This window comes from Phyllostomus hastatus, unplaced genomic scaffold, assembly GCF_019186645.2.
Source record: "Phyllostomus hastatus isolate PE091 unplaced genomic scaffold, TTU_PhHast_1.1 phas_scaffold_39, whole genome shotgun sequence".
Classification (NCBI taxonomy): Eukaryota; Metazoa; Chordata; class Mammalia; order Chiroptera; family Phyllostomidae; genus Phyllostomus; species Phyllostomus hastatus.
In genome coordinates, this window is record NW_025334028.1 from 33,141,514 (window position 1) to 33,158,892 (window position 17,379).

A 17,379-nucleotide genomic window follows, 5' to 3' on the forward strand; every position below is an offset into this window, starting at 1 on the left:
GTGCTATCACTGGAGTATCAACACGCATGTGCCAAGAGTCTCTGCCTCAATTAAGCAACCACTGGCCAAGTGAGAGGGCACTTTGTGGCATTTCCTGGAACTCTGATAAATTCTCATAGCATTATTAAACACAAAGTGTTTATCTAGTACATCAATTAGACCATCATTTTAAAACTAGAGAAAACAATGGTTAAACTTCTTAAAAGTGTATAATCCATGCATGTTTTAAAACCAGTTGTAAACCTGGGTATAATCTAAACACATGTTCAATGAAAAATGGTTTAGGATTTTAGGAAATTTATTAATGAATCCAGTCCAAAAAAGTGACTATAAATTGATAATAATTTTGTATGATAATTTTTTTGTTTAGTCTTTTAAATGCAAAAGTTATAGTATTAATACATAATGAAATTATAGATGAAGTTACTGTGGAATTTTTGTAGCTGTTAATTGCCCTTTTTTCCCCATTATTTTTGTTTATTTTTAATTGTGGTAAAATACACCTAATAGAATTTGCCATTGTAATTACATGGTTTTTTTTTAATAGTTTCTTAATATGGCCATTTATGTATATCACTGTTATATTGATAGAGCTTATTCTTAAACATAGTGAGTTAATGGTTTTGTTTTACATTGAAGCACTTTCATTACCCTTTAGGAACCAGAGCCTGAAACTGAAGCAGTCAGTTCCAGCCAGGAAATCCCCACAATGCCTCAGCCAATTGAAAAAGTTTCAGTGTCAACGCAGACCAAGAAGTTAAGTGCCTCTTCACCAAGAATGCTGCATCGAAGCACCCAGACCACCAGTGATGGAGTGTGTCAAAGCATGTGCCACGACAAATACACCAAAATTTTCAATGACTTTAAAGACCGAATGAAGTCTGATCACAAGCGAGAAACTGAAAGAGTTGTTCGAGAAGCTCTAGAAAAGGTAAGGAACCCAACTAGCACATGTGGTGAGTGATTCATTTTGTGTAACAGTTTAGGTTTTTTCACTCGTGTGTCAACCATGTAGGTACTTTTTAAAAATTAGAAGTACACTCAAACTGGAAGTGTAAAATAATATAATTTTATAATATGTTAATCAGTAACAGCACTTTTCTTGCCTAAATATTCACAGCTCTCAGTGACATAAAGGGAAGAGGTACATCGTTTAAGTAGAAACCGTGTATTAAGGTCTTTAATTTTGTTTTGAAATACTGTGTGTTAACTTGTCTTTCATTTCAGCTGCGTTCTGAAATGGAAGAAGAAAAAAGACAAGCTGTAAATAAAGCTGTCGCCAATATGCAGGGTGAGATGGACAGAAAATGTAAACAAGTAAAGGAAAAGTGTAAAGAAGAGTTTGTAGAGGAAATCAAGAAGCTAGCAACACAGCACAAACAACTGATTTCTCAGACCAAGAAGAAGCAGTGGGTAAATATCAATACATTTTAGAATCTGACTATTCAAAAATGTACCACAGATAAGATGAAGATCAAATCAGAAAGATACATGTGGCATATGCAATATTATCCATGAATAAGATCAAATGTGAAATCATCAGCTTTAATTAATTTTAAAAACTTCATTTAAAATCTTATAATTTCTTGTCCTGCCTGCATGGTTCCATTTGTTGGAATGTTGTACTGTGTACCAAAAGGTTGCCAGTTTGATTCCCGGTCAGGGCACAAAGCTAGGTCGTGGGTTTGATCTTGGTTGAGGCATGTACAGGAGGCAGCCAGTCAATGTTTGTCTCTCTCATCAGTAGTTTTCTCTCTCCCTTGTTCTCTCTCTAAAATCAATGGAAACATGTCCTTGGGTGAGGATTAAAAAAAAATCCTATGAATTTCTCAACTCCAGATCCCACAGTACTGAGTATTGCTTAGGATTATTTTGTTAAATTGAGTTTATGATACTTTAGTAATTACGTTACTAAATAACTTATGTAGTATAATTAATTTATATAACTTCTCTATGTATGCAAGTATTTTGTTTGGATAAATTTGCTGGCTTTGACTTTTGCCTGGTAGCTCCTTATAACTAATACTTAAAATGTGAAATTATAAATGTATGTATTCACAGTAACAAATGAAGGATTTTCAGAATTTATTGCACTTAACATTTATATGTTAGTTTCTATTAAAGAAGTTATTTATTTTCACTTTATAATAGTAACATCTCACTGGTTTCTGACTCCAGTTAGAATCTGAGAAATAGTTCATTTTTCTTTGTGTCCTATTTGTGATTTTTGTCTACCATCTAAATTACAAGCTTCTGGGCACATACATTCTCCACAGATATCAGATAATCTGCAGGGAACAGAAGTTTTGCTTCCCAAAGCTCATAACTTGGTTTTAATTTTAATGACTTACTGTACAGAGTCTAGTGGTTCTTCTCATTTGACCCAAACTGTGTTTGAGGAAGAGTGTTTATGGGAGAAGCAGGGAGGTGGAGGAGGAAACAGGAGGAATAAATGATAATGTAAAAAATACAACAAAAGATGAACTATTTTGAAAAAATAAAAAGTCTTTAAATACATGTAAAGTAAATGTTTCACTAGGGAGGTAAAGATAAAAATTGTTACGAAGTTTGGTCAAGAAGGAAAAAGGGAAATTTAGCATATAATTTAGAAGAATCTATAAAAATAAGTTGGTAGGAAAAACATGAAAAATGAAATAAATACCATTAGATGAAAGTGCTCAAGATAAAATAAGCATAGTATCCCAACACCATGTCTGTGATTCTGCCTTCTTGCAAAGACAAGAGAAAGCCAGAAAGTAAACACTAGACTTCAAAGTAGTTTATTAAACAATCAAGAAAATGGGAAGAGGAGATTATAATAAGAACTTGTAATACTGCTTTTTACAGCACTTACCATTTGTGAAATAGTTGAAGTTGGTACTATTATACCTATGCCAGGATTTCCTTCTTTCTTGTGGCTGAATAGTCTTTTGTGTGTGTGTATTGCATCCACTCTCTTCATTCATCAATTCATAGACACTTAGGTTGAGTCCCTATCCTGTCTATAGTGAATATAGTGCAGTGAACATGGGATACATGTATCTTCTCAATATCCTGTTTTCATTTCCTTCGGATAAATACCAGAAGTGGGATTGCTGGATCATATGGTATTTGTTTTTAATTTGGGGGGCAGCCTCCATGTTATTTTCCACAGTGACTGTACCAATTTACATTCCCACCAATAGAGCATAAAGCTCCTTTCCTCCATATTCTCACCAACACTGTCATTTCATTTTTTAAATATACGTTATTGGTTATGCTATGACAGTTGTCCCAATTTCTCCCCCTCCACCTGGTCCCCCCCACTCCTTTTGGCAGTTTCCCTCCCTTAGTTCATGTGTCATGCATATAAGTTCTTTAGCTTCTACATTTCCTACAGTGTTCTTAACATCCCCCTGTTTTGTACCTACCAATTCGTACTTTTTAATCCCTGCACATTTTCCCCCATTCTCTTCCTTCTATAAATGATAACTCTCCAAATAGTTTCCATGTCTATGATTCTGTTTCTGTTCTGCTTGTTTATGTAGTTTGTCTTTTAGATTCAGTTGTTGATAATTGTGAATTTGTTGCCATTTTAATGTTTATAGTTTTGATCTTGTTCTTTTTCTTAGATAAGCCCTGTTAACATTTCATATAATAAGGACTTGGTGATGATGAACTCCTTTAGCTTTACGTTGTCTGGGAAGCAGTTTATTTGTCCTTCAATTCTAAATGATAGCTTTGCAAGATAGATAATCTAGGTTGTAGGACCTTGCTTTTCATCATTTTGAATATTTCTTGTTAGTCCCTTCTAGCCTACAAACTTTCTCTTGAGAAATCGACTGACAGTCTTATGGGAACTCCCCTGTAGGTAACTCTCTGCTTTTCCCTTGCTGCTTTTAAGGTTCCCTCTTTATCTTTAACTTTTGGCATTTTAATTATGATGTATCTTGGTGTGGACCTCTTTTTGTCCAACTTGTTTTGACACTCGGTGCTTCCTGGACTTGTATGTCTATTTCCCTCGCCAAATTGAGGAAGTTTTCTTATTTTTACAAATAAGTTTTCAGTTTCTTGCTCTGTCACTTCTCCTTCTGGTACCCCTATGATTCAAATGTTGGTACATTTCAAGTTGTCCTCCTTAGCCAGGCTAGCCTTGTGGGGTTTTTTTTGTTGTTTTGTTTTTGGTTTTTTGTTTTTTTTGGATTCTTTTTTCTTCTTGCAGTTCTGATTGAATGTTTTTTTCTTCCTTATGTTCTAAATCATTGACTTTAATCCTTGGCTTCATCCACTCCATTGTTGATTCCTGTAAATTTTTCTTTGTTTCACTTAGTGTAACCTTCATTTCTGCCTGGGTATTTTTTATGCTGTTGAAGTACCGAAGGAGTTCCTTGAGCATCCTTAAAGCTGTGTTTTGAACTCTGCATCTGATAGATTGCTAATCTCCATTTCCTTTACTTCTTTTTTTTAAGTTTTGTTCTTTTATTTCGTTTGGGCCTTATTTCTTTTTCTCCTCATATTGACAGCCTCCCTGTTTGTTTCTATGTGTTAGGTGGAGCTGTTTTGATTCCCTGTCTTAATAGTGTGGCCTATTGTAGAAAAGCTCACTGGTAAGTTGGATGGTGGGGAGCCTTAGGTAATTGTCAGAGTGGGGCAACTAGTGTGAATCAGGTTGATGGAGTCTCCAATATGATATCACTGCTCTGTGGCTTTGTGTGGGGGAGGGGTTAGAAAGAGGACAGTGCCACTGCCTGGCCTCTGGAGTTTTGTTCAGGAGGAAGCTGTCTCCCGGCACTTGCCCTGATGCCAGACACTTCAGTTTCTCCCTCTTTGCCACTGGTGCCTTTCCAGCTGCTGCCCTGGTGTTGGAGCCCAAAGGAAGTGAATCAGCTTAAGTCCTAAGTCTGTAAAGTCCCTTTAAGAGGAGTCACCTGAGAATCCCACAGTTTCTAACATTACCCCAACCCTCACTGGTTTTATAGCCAGAAGTTATGGGGACTTACCTTCCTGGTATTGGAACCCTGGGCTGGGTGGTCTGGCTGGGATCCCTTGCTCCTGAGGTATCCCTCCTGATTTTTATCTACCTCGTGTGGGTGTGGGACCGCCTGTTCTACATCTCTGTGCAGCTCTGCCCCTCCTACCTGTCTGGATGAATGTGACTTCTCTAATTTCTTTGTTGTCAGACTTCCCACACAGCTTGATCTTCTGGGTGATAGTCGTTTGTAGTTTAGTTGTGATTTTTGCTGTGGTGTGCAAGGAGGCGAACTGTGTTTACCTACGGCTCCATCCTAACCGGAACTTCCATAACTTTTTGATAATAGCCATTCTAACTTGTGGGTGGTAGTAATCTCATTGTGGTTTTTATTAGGGATGGAGAACACATTTTCACGTACTTGTTGGCCATCAGTATATCTTCTTTGGAGAAATGTTTATTCAAGTCTTTTCCCCATTTTTAAATTGGGTTATTAGGTTTTTGTCTATTTAGTTACATGATTTTTTTATACATTGTGGATATAAAACCCTTATCAGATATATGATATGTAAATATTTTGTTTTATTCCATAGGTTGCCTTTTCATTTTGTTGATGGTTTTGTTTGATATACAGAAGCTTTTTAGTTTAATGTGCCCAGCTTGTTTATTTTTGCTTTTGTTTGCTTTGATGTGAAATTAAAAAAAAAAATCATCAAGATCGATGACCAGGAGCTTACCCATTTCCCTCTAGGAATTTCCTTCTAGGAATTTTATGGTTTCAGTCTTACATTCAAGTCTTTAATCTATTTTGAGTTTTTTTAATGTGGTGTAAGATAGTTGTTCAGTTTAATTTTTTGCATATGGCTGCCCAATTTTCCTAACACTATTTATTAAAGAGACTACCTTTCCCCATCATATTCTTGGCTTCTTTATCTTAATTGATCGTGTGTATTAGTTATTTCTGGGTTCTCTATTCTGTTCCATTGGTCTATGTGTTTGCTTTTATGCCAACATCATACTACTTTGATTCACACCCATTTTTTAAATGAGGAATTTGAGGCTTATGAGCTGAAAAAGAGTGTCTAAAAATCTGGTTGGTAGTGCTGGAACTCATCCTTCTAAGCTGCTTTTGCTCATATCATTTCGGGTAGACTAGTAAAATATTCAGAATTACTCTTGTATTATAATTCAATTTTACATTATTGTAAGAAATGCTACAATATTGTAGGACAGAAGGTATGTAAGTATGTCAGATACCAAAAATTGGATGTTTAAAATGAGATACAAAAAAAGAGAAACATGGTAATGAAGCTATATCATTTAAATATATCCACAAAAAAAGAGCTATAAAATGTGAGTGAATGCATAAATAAGGTAATAGGATAGATATTTAGGAGAAAGGAAAGTGCTGCTTAAATCATTTAAAAATGAGTAAACTAAGAAGTTAAATAACTTTGGTCCAAACTCACATGACTAATTAACAGAGGCCCAATAATCAAATGCAGATCTGACTCATTACAACTGTTTCCAAAAATTAAAACAGGCTGTCCATATTTTTCTAATAGTAACTATATTGAAGTTGCAGTGCTAACATAATCAGATCACAAGAATTCTCAAAAGATCAATGATAAGAAAGCATAGAATTCGCAATGAAGAATATCAGAGTACAGTTTTAGATACCAAGTGCAGGCTTTTCTCTTTGGGTCCTGTCCATAGGACTCTTAATATCAACTGTCAAATCCGTATGTTATATCTATCATCTATCTGTATCTGTCTATATATACCTGCCTTTCTAGCTGTCTCTCTCTAGAACTCACATATTTATATGTATGCATTTTCAAGTATTTATTTCCAAAACTCAGTGTCATCCTCCTTGCTACTACCTGTTCATCCTCACTATGGGGGTCTGTTAATGATATCACCATTCTTTTACCAACTCAGTTTGAAATCTTAGATTTTACTCTTTCATCATTTTCTTCTCTCAGGTCGAAGCAGGCTAAATTACATAGACTCTTTCCCTTTGTCTAGATCCCTTTTTCAACCTCAGTACTATTAACATTTGGACCAAAAATTCATGGGAGAGTGGGCTATCCTGAAAATTATAGGATGTTTAACAGCATCCCAGGCCTTTTACCCATTGGATGCTAGTAGCACTTCTTCCCCTCTGTCCCCCAAAGTTGTGACAATCAGAACATACCCCATCATTGCCCAATAAGGTAAGGGCTGAGAATTGACCACTGGTTTTGGGTCATTAGTGCCCTTGATAATAGCATGTTCAGTAGTAAAGTACAGTTGAAAGATTGAAATAATTTTAAGAAAGGCCAAATCAGAATATGTAAGGAGTTCCTTATAATGGCAAGTTTGTGTATTCTTTCAAGGAATTTGTAAAGGGGAGCAGAAAAATGGGCTGATGGTAAAATACACAAAAGGTGCCCTGTTAATCATTAAGTAATCAGTTCAGTGGTATTAAATAAACTTATATTGTTGTGTAACTATCACCACCATTTGTATCCATAAGACTTCTCACCTTGTAAAACTGAAGTTCTCTACCTGTTAAACAATCCTCGTTTTCCCTCCTTCAAGCTCCTGGCAATCACCAGTCTACTTTCTGTCACTATGATTCTGACTATTGTAGGTACTTCTAAAAAGTGTAATCATATAGTATTTTGTCCTTTTGCACATAGTGTAATGTTCCTAAGGTTCATCTGTGTTGTGGCATATTGCAGAATTTTCTTCCTTTTTAAGGCTAAAAATTACTTCATTTGTATGTACATATCATATTTTGCTTATTCATTCACATGCCGCTCACTGTTGTAAACAGTGCCGCTATAAACATGGGTATACAAATATCTCTTTGAGACCCTGCTTGTAATTCTGTTGGGTGAGATTGCTGGGTCATACGGTAATGCTATCTTTAATTTTTTTAAACCTCAGTAGTGTTTCCACAGGAGCTGCAGCATTTTACATTGCTAGTACTTTCATTTTACTGCGATGGTAGCCATCCAAATGGGTAGAAGGTGGATGATCAGTTGTGTTGAGGATCTTTTCATGTGCTTATTGGCATTCTTGTATCTTTTTTGATAGGTGTCTATTCAAGTCCTTTGGCCATGTTTGAATTCAGATTTTACTGTTGTTGAGTGTTAGGAGCTCTTTAAATATTCCGAATATTAATCTTATCAGATAAATGATTTGCAAATATTTTCTCCCATTTTGTGGATCATTTTCATAAAATATGATTGTCTGTTTTCTCTTTTACCTGTACCAGGGTGTTATATCTAATAGATCATTGCCAAACCCAGTGTTGTGAAGCTACTATTTTATGTTTTCTTCTGAGACTTTTATTGTCCTACTTAGGTCTTACATTTACATCCTTGATCCATTTTTTTGATTATGCTATTACAGTTGTCCTGATGTTTCCCCCTTTGCTCCCCTCCACCTAGCACCCCTACCCACTCAAGCAGTGCCCCCACCATTGTTCAGTTCTACGGGTCATGCGAATAAGTTCTTTGGCTACTCCGTTTATTTGACATCCCCATGGCTATCTGTAACTACCTATTTGTAGTGGGCCTGGGTCCTAACTGAAGCCAGCTGTTGTTTGTTTGATAGGATTTAGGAATTTGTGAAGCATCAGCCATTCTCATGGAAAAGCAGCTTGGGTTGGCCCATGATTGGGTGGGACAGACTCTGAGGATCTCCAAGGCTTGGTAAACAGTGTTAGCCAGATTGACGGAGTCTCAGATACGGCACCAGCTTTCTGGCTCTGTGTGGGGAGCATTTCGAAAAGGGATGATGGCCTCAGCTCGCCTTGATGGCAGACTCTTCAGTTTTTTTTCTCCCTGTATGCCACTGGTGCCTTTCAAGCTGCCACCCTGCTACTGGAGCTCAGAGGGAGTGAGTGAGTAGGTAAGTCTCTGTGTGGGTTCTTTAAGAGGAACTTCTTAGGGTTGCAGCATTTTCTTCCCCTGACTCAATTCCTGCTGGTTTTTGCAGCCAGAAGTTGTGGGGACTTACCTTTCTGGCACTGGAACCCTGGGCTGGGGGACCTGGCATGGGGCTGGGACTCCTTGCTCCTGAGATTCCCTCCCGAATCTTTATCCCCCACAGGTGGGTGTGGGACCACCCTTTTCATGTCTGTGCCCCTCCTACCAGTCTGGATGGATGTGGTTTCTTGAAGTGGTCAATTCAGCTTGATTTCTGACAGTTCTGAGTGATTGTTGTTTTGTATTTTTGATATGGTTGAGTCAAGAGGCAAGCCATGTCTGATTACACTGCCATCCTGGGGTTAACTGTTAATTTTTTACATGGTGTTAAATGAGGATTCTGTTTCTTTCCAGCACCATTTGTTAAGACTGATCCCCATTAAATGGTCTTGGCACCCTCATTAAAAATCATTTAACCAGCCGTGGCTGGTGTAGTTCAGTGGATTAAGCATGGGCTGTGAACTGGAGGGTCAGAGGTTCAATTCCCAGTCAGGGCACATGCCTGGGTTGCGGGCCAGGTCCCCAGTAGGGAGTGTGTGAAAGGCAAAAATCATTTAACCAAAAATGTAAGCGTTTATTTGTGGGCGCTCTAAAACACTGGTCTGTGTTTTATTTTCATGCCAGTGCCACACTGTTTTGGTAATGTAACTTTGTAGTAAGTATTGAGATCAGGAAGTGGGAGTCCTCCACATTTGCTCTTCTTTTTTCATGGTGGTTTGACTGTTTGAGGTCCCTTGAGACTCCATATGGAATAGTAGGATGGGATTTTCTGTTTCTACTAAAAATGCCATTGGAATTTTGATAGGAATTGGCACTGAATGTATAGACTCTCTCTTTGTTTAGTATTGACATCTTAACAATTTAAAGTCTTTTAAACCTGTGAACATGGGATATATTTCCATTTATTTATGTCTTCTTTCATTTCTTTCAGCAATATTTTTTAGTTTTCATTGTACAAGTCTTTCACCTCCTTGGTTAATTTGTAAGTATTTTATTCTTACTTTGAGCTATTTCGAATAGAACTGTTTTCATAATTTCTTTATGAGATTGTTCATTGGTTGTATGGAGAAATGAAAGTAATTTTAGTGAATTGATTTTGTATCCTTCTACTTTGTTGAATTCATTAATTAGATCTAACAGCTCTGTTCTGGAATCCTGAAGATTTTTTGCATACTAGATCCTATCACATGCAAAGGGAGATAATTTTACTTTTTCCTTTTCAATTTTTGAAGGGCCTTTACTTGTTTGCCAAATTGTTCTGGGTAGAACATTTATTATTCTGTTGAGTGGAAGTAAAAAGTGGACATCCTTGTCATGTTCCTGATTTAGAGGGAAGACTTTGTCTTTCACCATTTAGTTTGATGTTCACAGTGGGTTTTTCATGTGGCCTTTATGTGGGGGTAGTTTACTTCTGTTCCTGTTTTGTTGCATGTCTTTATCATGAAAGGTATTGAATTTGTCAATATGCTATTGCTATTGCATACTGCATATGCAATAGCAATATGCAGATGCTATTTCTTTTGATCATCAATTGGATGATCATGTGCTGTTTTTTTCCTGCATTACATTAATGTGGTCTCTTACATTAATTTTCATTCGAACCATCTGTGTATTACAGGAATATATAACCCATTGTCATGGTGTATCTTTTCAGAGTACTGCTGAAATTCATTTGCTTCAATTTGTTGAAGAATTTATCCCAGTGTTGATCAGGCCTGATCTGTAGGGGTATTTTTTTGTTTGTTTGTCTTTGATGAGTTTCAGAATTCTTTCCTCCTATTTAATTTTTAGAAAAGTTTGAGAGAAATTGGTATTAGTTACTCTTTAAGAATTTGTTAGGATTTACTAGAGAAGACATGAGGTCTTCCAGAGCTCTTTTTTATTGGGAGATTTTTTATTAATAATTCAATTTCCTTACCAGTTATTGGTTTCCTCAGATTTTCTGCTATTTTGTGATTTAGTCTTGGTAGGTTTTGTTTCTAGGAATTTGTCCATTTTATCTAGCTTATCCAATTTGTTGTAATTGTTAATAGAGCATTGTTAAAATCCTTTTTTATTTATATGCAATCAGTAGTAAGGTCTTTACTTTTGTTTCTGATTTTATTATTTTGAGTCCTCTTTTTCATAGTCCATCTAGCTACAGGTGTGTCAGTTTTGTTGGCCTTTTTGAACAACCAACTTTATTCCATTATTTTTTTTCTCTATTTCTATTATCTATTTCATCTCTGCTCTAATCTTGATTGTTATTTCCTTCCTTCTGCTGGCTTTGAGTTTAGTTTGACTCCCATAATTTGTTAAGATGAAATTTTAATTAGTGATTTGAGATCTTTCTTTTTCTTAAGGGATAGGCATTTGTAACTAAAAAGTCCCTTCTGAGCACTACATTGCTGTGTCTCTTCAATTCTGGTATGTTGTGTTTTCTAATTTCCCTTGTGATTTTTAATTTGATTAATTGGTTATTCAGAAGTATGTGTTTAATTTCCAAAATTTCGTGTATTTCCCAGTTTTACTTTTTTTGATTGCTTATATACTTAATTATGTGGTCTGTAGCTGCCCACTGGGTGTGCTGGCCCTGGGGTTTCCCAGATGGTTCAGGCCAAGGTGAGCCCCTATCTGTGTTTTGTCCAGGGCCACCCTGTCTAACTTACAAAGCAATCTGAGATGGCTGCTACTTGTGCTGGGCGTGGAGATTCCCAGACAAAGCCAAGCTGTGAATCTAGGCTGGCTGCTGCTAGTGCTGGACCTAGGGTCACTTAGCAAGAGAAACATGCTGGGGTCCCACTGAAGCCAGCTGTTGCTTGGTTGATAGGATTTAGGAAGTTGTAAAGCATGAGCCACAACCAGACATTCATGTTGAAAACTCAAGGTAACAGCTTGGTGTCCTGTAAGCTGGCTGGGACAGGCAGGGTCTTGGTATCTCCAGGACAGGGCAAACAGTGTTAGCCAGATTGATGCACTCTCAGATATGGCCCTGCCTGGTGGCTCAGTGGCTTTGTGGGGAGAGGGCTCAGAAAGGGACAGTGGCTTCTGCCCACCTTTCTGTCTCAGAGTTGTCCTGTTCCCCAGCTCTTGACTTGATGCCAGACTCTTTAAATTCCTCCCTGTATGCCACTGGTGCCTTTAAAGCCTCTACCCTGGCGCTGGAGTTCAGAGGGAGTGAGTTTCAGTAAGTCTGTGTGTGGGTTCTTTAGGAGCAACTGCTTGGGATTCTAGAAGTTTCTTCCCTTGACTCAAATTTGCTGGTTTTTGCAGCCAGAAATTGTGGGGGCTTATCTTCCTGGTACTGGAATCCTGGCCTGGGGTGGCCTGGTGTGGGGCTGGAACTCTTTGCTCCTGAGATATCCCTCTCGAGTTTTTATCTGCCACATGTGGATGTGGGACTGGCTCGTTCTGCATCTCCACCCTTCCTAGCAGTCTGGATGGATATGGTTTCCTTAATTCTGTAGTTGTCAGACTTCCATTGAACTCTCATTATCTGACGGTTCTCAGTGATCACTCTATATTTGAGTTAAAATTTTGAGGTGGCCGTGCAAAGAGCAAGCCATGTCTGCCTACACTGCCATCTTGACTGGGGGTCGACTGTCATTATTTTCTCACATATTCTCAATGCCCTCTTCTCTCTCTTTAAGGAACCCAAAAATGTGTATCTTGGGGTCGTGCTCCAAAGTCTCATAGGCTCTATTACTTTCTTTCGGTCTTTTTCTCTTTCCCTTACTTGCTAATTTCCATTGTCCTGTCTTGTACTTGCTCAAATCTGCTTTCGAATCCCTCTAGTGAAGTCTTCAAAAACTTCAGTCAGTGGACTTTTCAGTTCCAGATTTTCTTCTGTTTTCTTTTTTACTGATACTTCCATTTTGTTTACACATCATTTTGGTGGCTTTTTTCACATCTTGCATTAGTTCTTTGAGTATCTTGAATAGTTTTAAAGTTTTTGTCTAATATGTCTTTCACTGGGACCTTTTAAGGGACAGTTTCTGTTGATTTTGCAGTTTGTAAGCCTTGTGATTTTTTTTTTTAATTGAACACTGGTCATTTGAATCTGATATAATGGTAACTCTGGAACTGTCTTTCTCCCTTTTTTCAGGGTTGGTTGTTGGCTGTGTGAACAAGCAGCCTGAAGTGTACGTGTATGTCTTCTAGGCCTTTTCCAAGCCAGGGCATGCACATTCACTAATATTCCCTGTATGTGCTGTTGGATTTGAATGTCCTAATCTTTAATTTCTGGCTCCCAAAAGGGGAAAATAAAGGGCACTGGCCCTTTAACTTCCGTGGAAGTCACTTCATCTGGAGCGGAAGGGGCTTGTAACGATGAGAGACATCATTGGCCAACCCCATCTGTGTGTATCTCTGTGATTAGAAGTAGCAGCCAGCACAGTTCTGATACTTTGGGGGCAGGGTCCTGTTTGTCCACCATGGCTTCCATGGGCTGCTCCAGGAACATGTGCACAGCTGCCTGCGTGGCGGTGGGTAGCTGCTCCTCTGCTAACTACTGAAATTGAACAAAATTAACCACAACTTACTGTACAACTTTTCCCCTGGAAGTTGCTGTCCTTCAGTAGACTCCAGAGTTCCAAAATAGTCACATCAGACAGATTCCACCAGTGCAGTTGTCCAGGTGGGGAGACAGATCGCTGTTTTGTCACCTTTCCAGGTTCCTCTCAAGACCTTTGTAGGGAAATAGAAATTATTCATGTTTGTGTGCTGATGGGAATGACTCAGTAGAAATAAAAGTTGTTGTGCCTGGTAAGCTTGAGTTTGCTGATACCGGACTATATAGCGCAGCCTCAGTCATTCCATTGTTCCCTGCCATTCTACTGAGTACATAAAACATACTCTAGTGTTCTTGGTGGTGATGTTAGTTTAAGACTGAGCCAGAAAGATCTTTAAAAGTCTGTATTTTAACCAGTTTCCTATGCATTCAGTCTCAAGTTTAAACACTGCTCATGATTTCCCTTCTGCAGTGCTACAACTGTGAGGAGGAGGCCATGTACCACTGCTGCTGGAACACGTCCTACTGCTCCATTAAGTGCCAGCAGGAGCACTGGCACGCCGAGCACAAGCGCACCTGTCGCCGGAAAAGATGAAGGCGGGTTCTTGCAGGAGAGTCACCGATGATTGCTCTTCTCAGACACAACGGTTTTTGTTTCCAAGAAGCCAAAATTGTTTAGAATTTGCTTCCCATTTTGCACCAGCCTTTAAACACTTTTCGTGAAGAGATTTTGCACAGTAGTTTAAATCTTTTGTTAATGTCCCTCTGGAGTTTTTCGGGGGTAAAAGAAACATCAGTGGAGGGTATTATTTTAAATAAAATTTAATTGAGAATTTGTTGCATTTACAGCAAATTTTAAAACATTTTTAGGTTTTACAGAGATTTTAAACTTTAAACAACAGATCTTTGAAAAACAATAGGTGAATAAAGTGAGTTTAACAAATACACAAATTAAAATCGATCTGAATGTAAGAACTACAGAACTGTTTCAGAAATAAAACATACTACCTTGATGTGAAATTTATTTCTTAACCTTGTTGAGCTGGTTTTGTTCAGCTTAATTTACTGTTTAAAGGCATTATCTATTGGTTGTGCCAGTGGGTATATGATTGAATTTAGGGAACAGGGTTGACACAGCAGGTGCTAGTCCTGCATATTTTTTCTTAAATATTTCCCAATTGTGTTTTTCATTATTTCTTTTCAATATATAACTTTTATAACAAATTATTAGCTTTGATCTTGTAGTTTAAAATTGCAGGGAACTGGGGTAATCTTTTACTGAGCTGGATCTTAGAGAAAATGAATATTTAAATTTTAAAGTTTGCACATTTCATCTTTGTCCTAACATGAGTGCTTGTAACAAAATAAACAAAAATAAGCCAAAAACTACCTTAATCCATACACAAAATTATAGATGAGGCATACAAATTTATTTAATGCTTCCCTTCCCTCCCCAAATATGGATTGCCTATTATCTGGTGTCACCTCATATATTGTAAGTTAATGCTAAAAAGAAAGAAAGCACTTAAGTTTCACAGAAGCCGTTATGTTTGTGGTAATGGGTCATTGCCTACTAATGAACCCCATCACTGTACACAGAATGAAGAATAATGCATGTTAATTTTCTTGTATTAAAGATGCCGTGGTTTGTAAAAAGTCTGTATTTTGCGGAATGTCTGGATGAAGAAGCATTACCAATAGGAATGGATCGATAGTTGAATAATGATTTTTTATACATAGATATATTAAATACAGCCAGAAAAATTACTTTTTTTTAAAGAAAAATCTCACAATTTATGTTTTTTCAAAGACTGATCTTAGACCAAGTCAAATTCCCATTTATCATTTAGTTATTTTTGAAGGTTAGAGAAATAATTTGTAAATATTTATTTAGACCTTTGATATTTATTAAAGCAATTACACACAATGGAAGTGAAAAAATCAGGAGAAAAACCTTTTTAAAAGTTTTCTCTAGGTTTGTCAGGGTCACTCTAAAGATAAAACTATAACTAAGTCTTCTGTGAAATAATCACCCACCCAGTCCTGGTGCTGTTGCAGATGGCAGTGACACAAGTTAATCGACAAGCTGCTGCCCAGCAGTGCCCCATGGCTTGTAAGAACTGCCTGCCCTCAGCCCTGTTCCAACACCACACCTGGATTGCACAGCAGCTGAGCACCTCGGGCCCTCCTTGTTGCTGTGATTAGTCAGTGTTGCCATGGTGTCAGTGGTCTGGTTGAGACATTGTAACCAAGAACACTTAACCTTCCCTTGATCGTTTTTCCAGTTTTAAAACTTCGATCCACCCCTATGAGAGCAAGTTATTGTGGAAATACTTTCGGTGTAAAACCATTCCAGAGTGTGTACTATTTACTGATAGCTGCATGAACGTAAGATTCGTGTTACTTTGGCTTTTTCGTCTCCGTTGACACGGTTGCACATTTCCAAGTTACTACAGTGTGAAAACTGTGTGTTAAAAAAATACAAAATTAAAAAAAAGATTGTGGCCTGGTTTTGTAAAAGTTTTAGGTAAAATTACAATTGATTGTTTTAGGAATCATTATTAAAAATTTTCTGCAAATCATAAAGCTATATCAAGATGTTGAGCTTAGCCACTATGCACATTGTAATTATTCATTGTGGCTGTCCAGTTCTATGATGCATTCTGGCATTTTGTAAGCTGCTCTGACTAGCAATATATAGATTCATTTAATGTGTTAACATTGGTTAATAAATGTATTTAAAAGAAAACTGGCTTTAACACATGGTTGATTTGGTCCACTCCACTATACCAAACCAAACATAGCTGTAGCACATGGTGATTTTACACAGTGGGTTATCCATTGGTGACTGTTTGACTTTACATAGAAAGTGTGAAAAATTATTCATTCACTTAAAACATTTACATTGCACTTTCTGTAGCTTTCAAATACTCAAAATACTTTTTTTACCAGTTTTCAAAAAATTGAGGTTTGACTACACAGCCTCTTTTCTTAACCCTTACAGTAGGCTGAACATACAGATAGAAAATTACTCCATAAACACTTGAAATTTGTCAATATCATCAATTTCAGTGCATCTAGAATTAAATTCATCATCTCTCCCTATGTCACTCCTCTACTTCTCCAAGCAGTTTACATGAACCAGTCTCAAGTCAAGGCAGCCTTGCCCTCCTGATCATGCAGGAAGTGGCCTGGCCCTCCTTTTTGCCTTGCATACCTAATTCAGTGGTTCTGAAACTTCTGACATCAGGATCCCAGGAGAGCTTGCCAAACGCTGGTTTGAACAACACACTTGCATTGCTAACAAGTTCCCAGTGTTGCTGATGGGACCATCTTTTCATAACACTGCTTTACTCATGAAAATAAAAACAATGGGACATTTTGTGGGAAAAAAACCCAAAACATACATGCACAAATATGCTGCACAAAATTTATTATTTTAGGGATCATCTATAGACTTCCCACCAGAGGACTCGGGTACTTCAGGTTTAATTCCTGATCCAGTGGGGTTGGAGAAGCAAAAAATATGGCCAGGGAGGCAAGTAATGTCCTGTTACTGTGCTCCAGATCGGAGCCTCTCCAACTGCTGCACACCCAAATCACCTGGGATGAGGTTAAAGTGCAGAATCTGACTTGGTAGGTCTGGGATTGGTGGAGCTGGTGATTCTGTTTCTCATAAGCCTCCAAATGATGGTGATTCGCATGGCCACAGATCACTTGAGAGGCAGGATGTTAAAGGGCATGCGCATTCACAAAAGATTAACACTGCTAAACTCAATTAGAACTGCATTAAACAGTCCTGGCAAATAAAAATTCTTAACGTGTAATTTAAAGAACAGGAAAGTAAAACTTCACCATACCCAAACATTTCAATATTTGATACAAAACAAATCAAGTATTTTACATTCTTATTTTGTGCACCAAGTCTTCAAAATTCAGTGTCTATTCTTTCAGGACACCCA

At 37.6% G+C, this 17,379-nt stretch overlaps 1 protein-coding gene across 15 annotated transcripts in view; it reads left to right on the top strand.

The window, feature by feature from the left end:
* The window catches only part of ZMYND11 (zinc finger MYND-type containing 11), a 143,963-nt gene extending 127,797 nt beyond the window's left edge, over positions 1-16,166 (top strand). For 14 of the 15 annotated variants that reach the window (XM_045820053.1, XM_045820051.1, XM_045820050.1 and 11 more), the window contains 3 exons: positions 659-931; positions 1,228-1,413; positions 13,890-16,166. In XM_045820053.1, coding sequence (XP_045676009.1) covers positions 659-931; positions 1,228-1,413; positions 13,890-14,012 — 582 coding nt within the window. In that variant the 3' untranslated portion in view covers positions 14,013-16,166. Of the gene's footprint in view, positions 1-658; positions 932-1,227; positions 1,414-9,859; positions 9,911-13,889 lie in introns of all 15 variants that reach the window. The other variant, XM_045820060.1, reaches the window with a different exon arrangement.
* Positions 16,167-17,379: the final 1,213 nt, after the last annotated feature.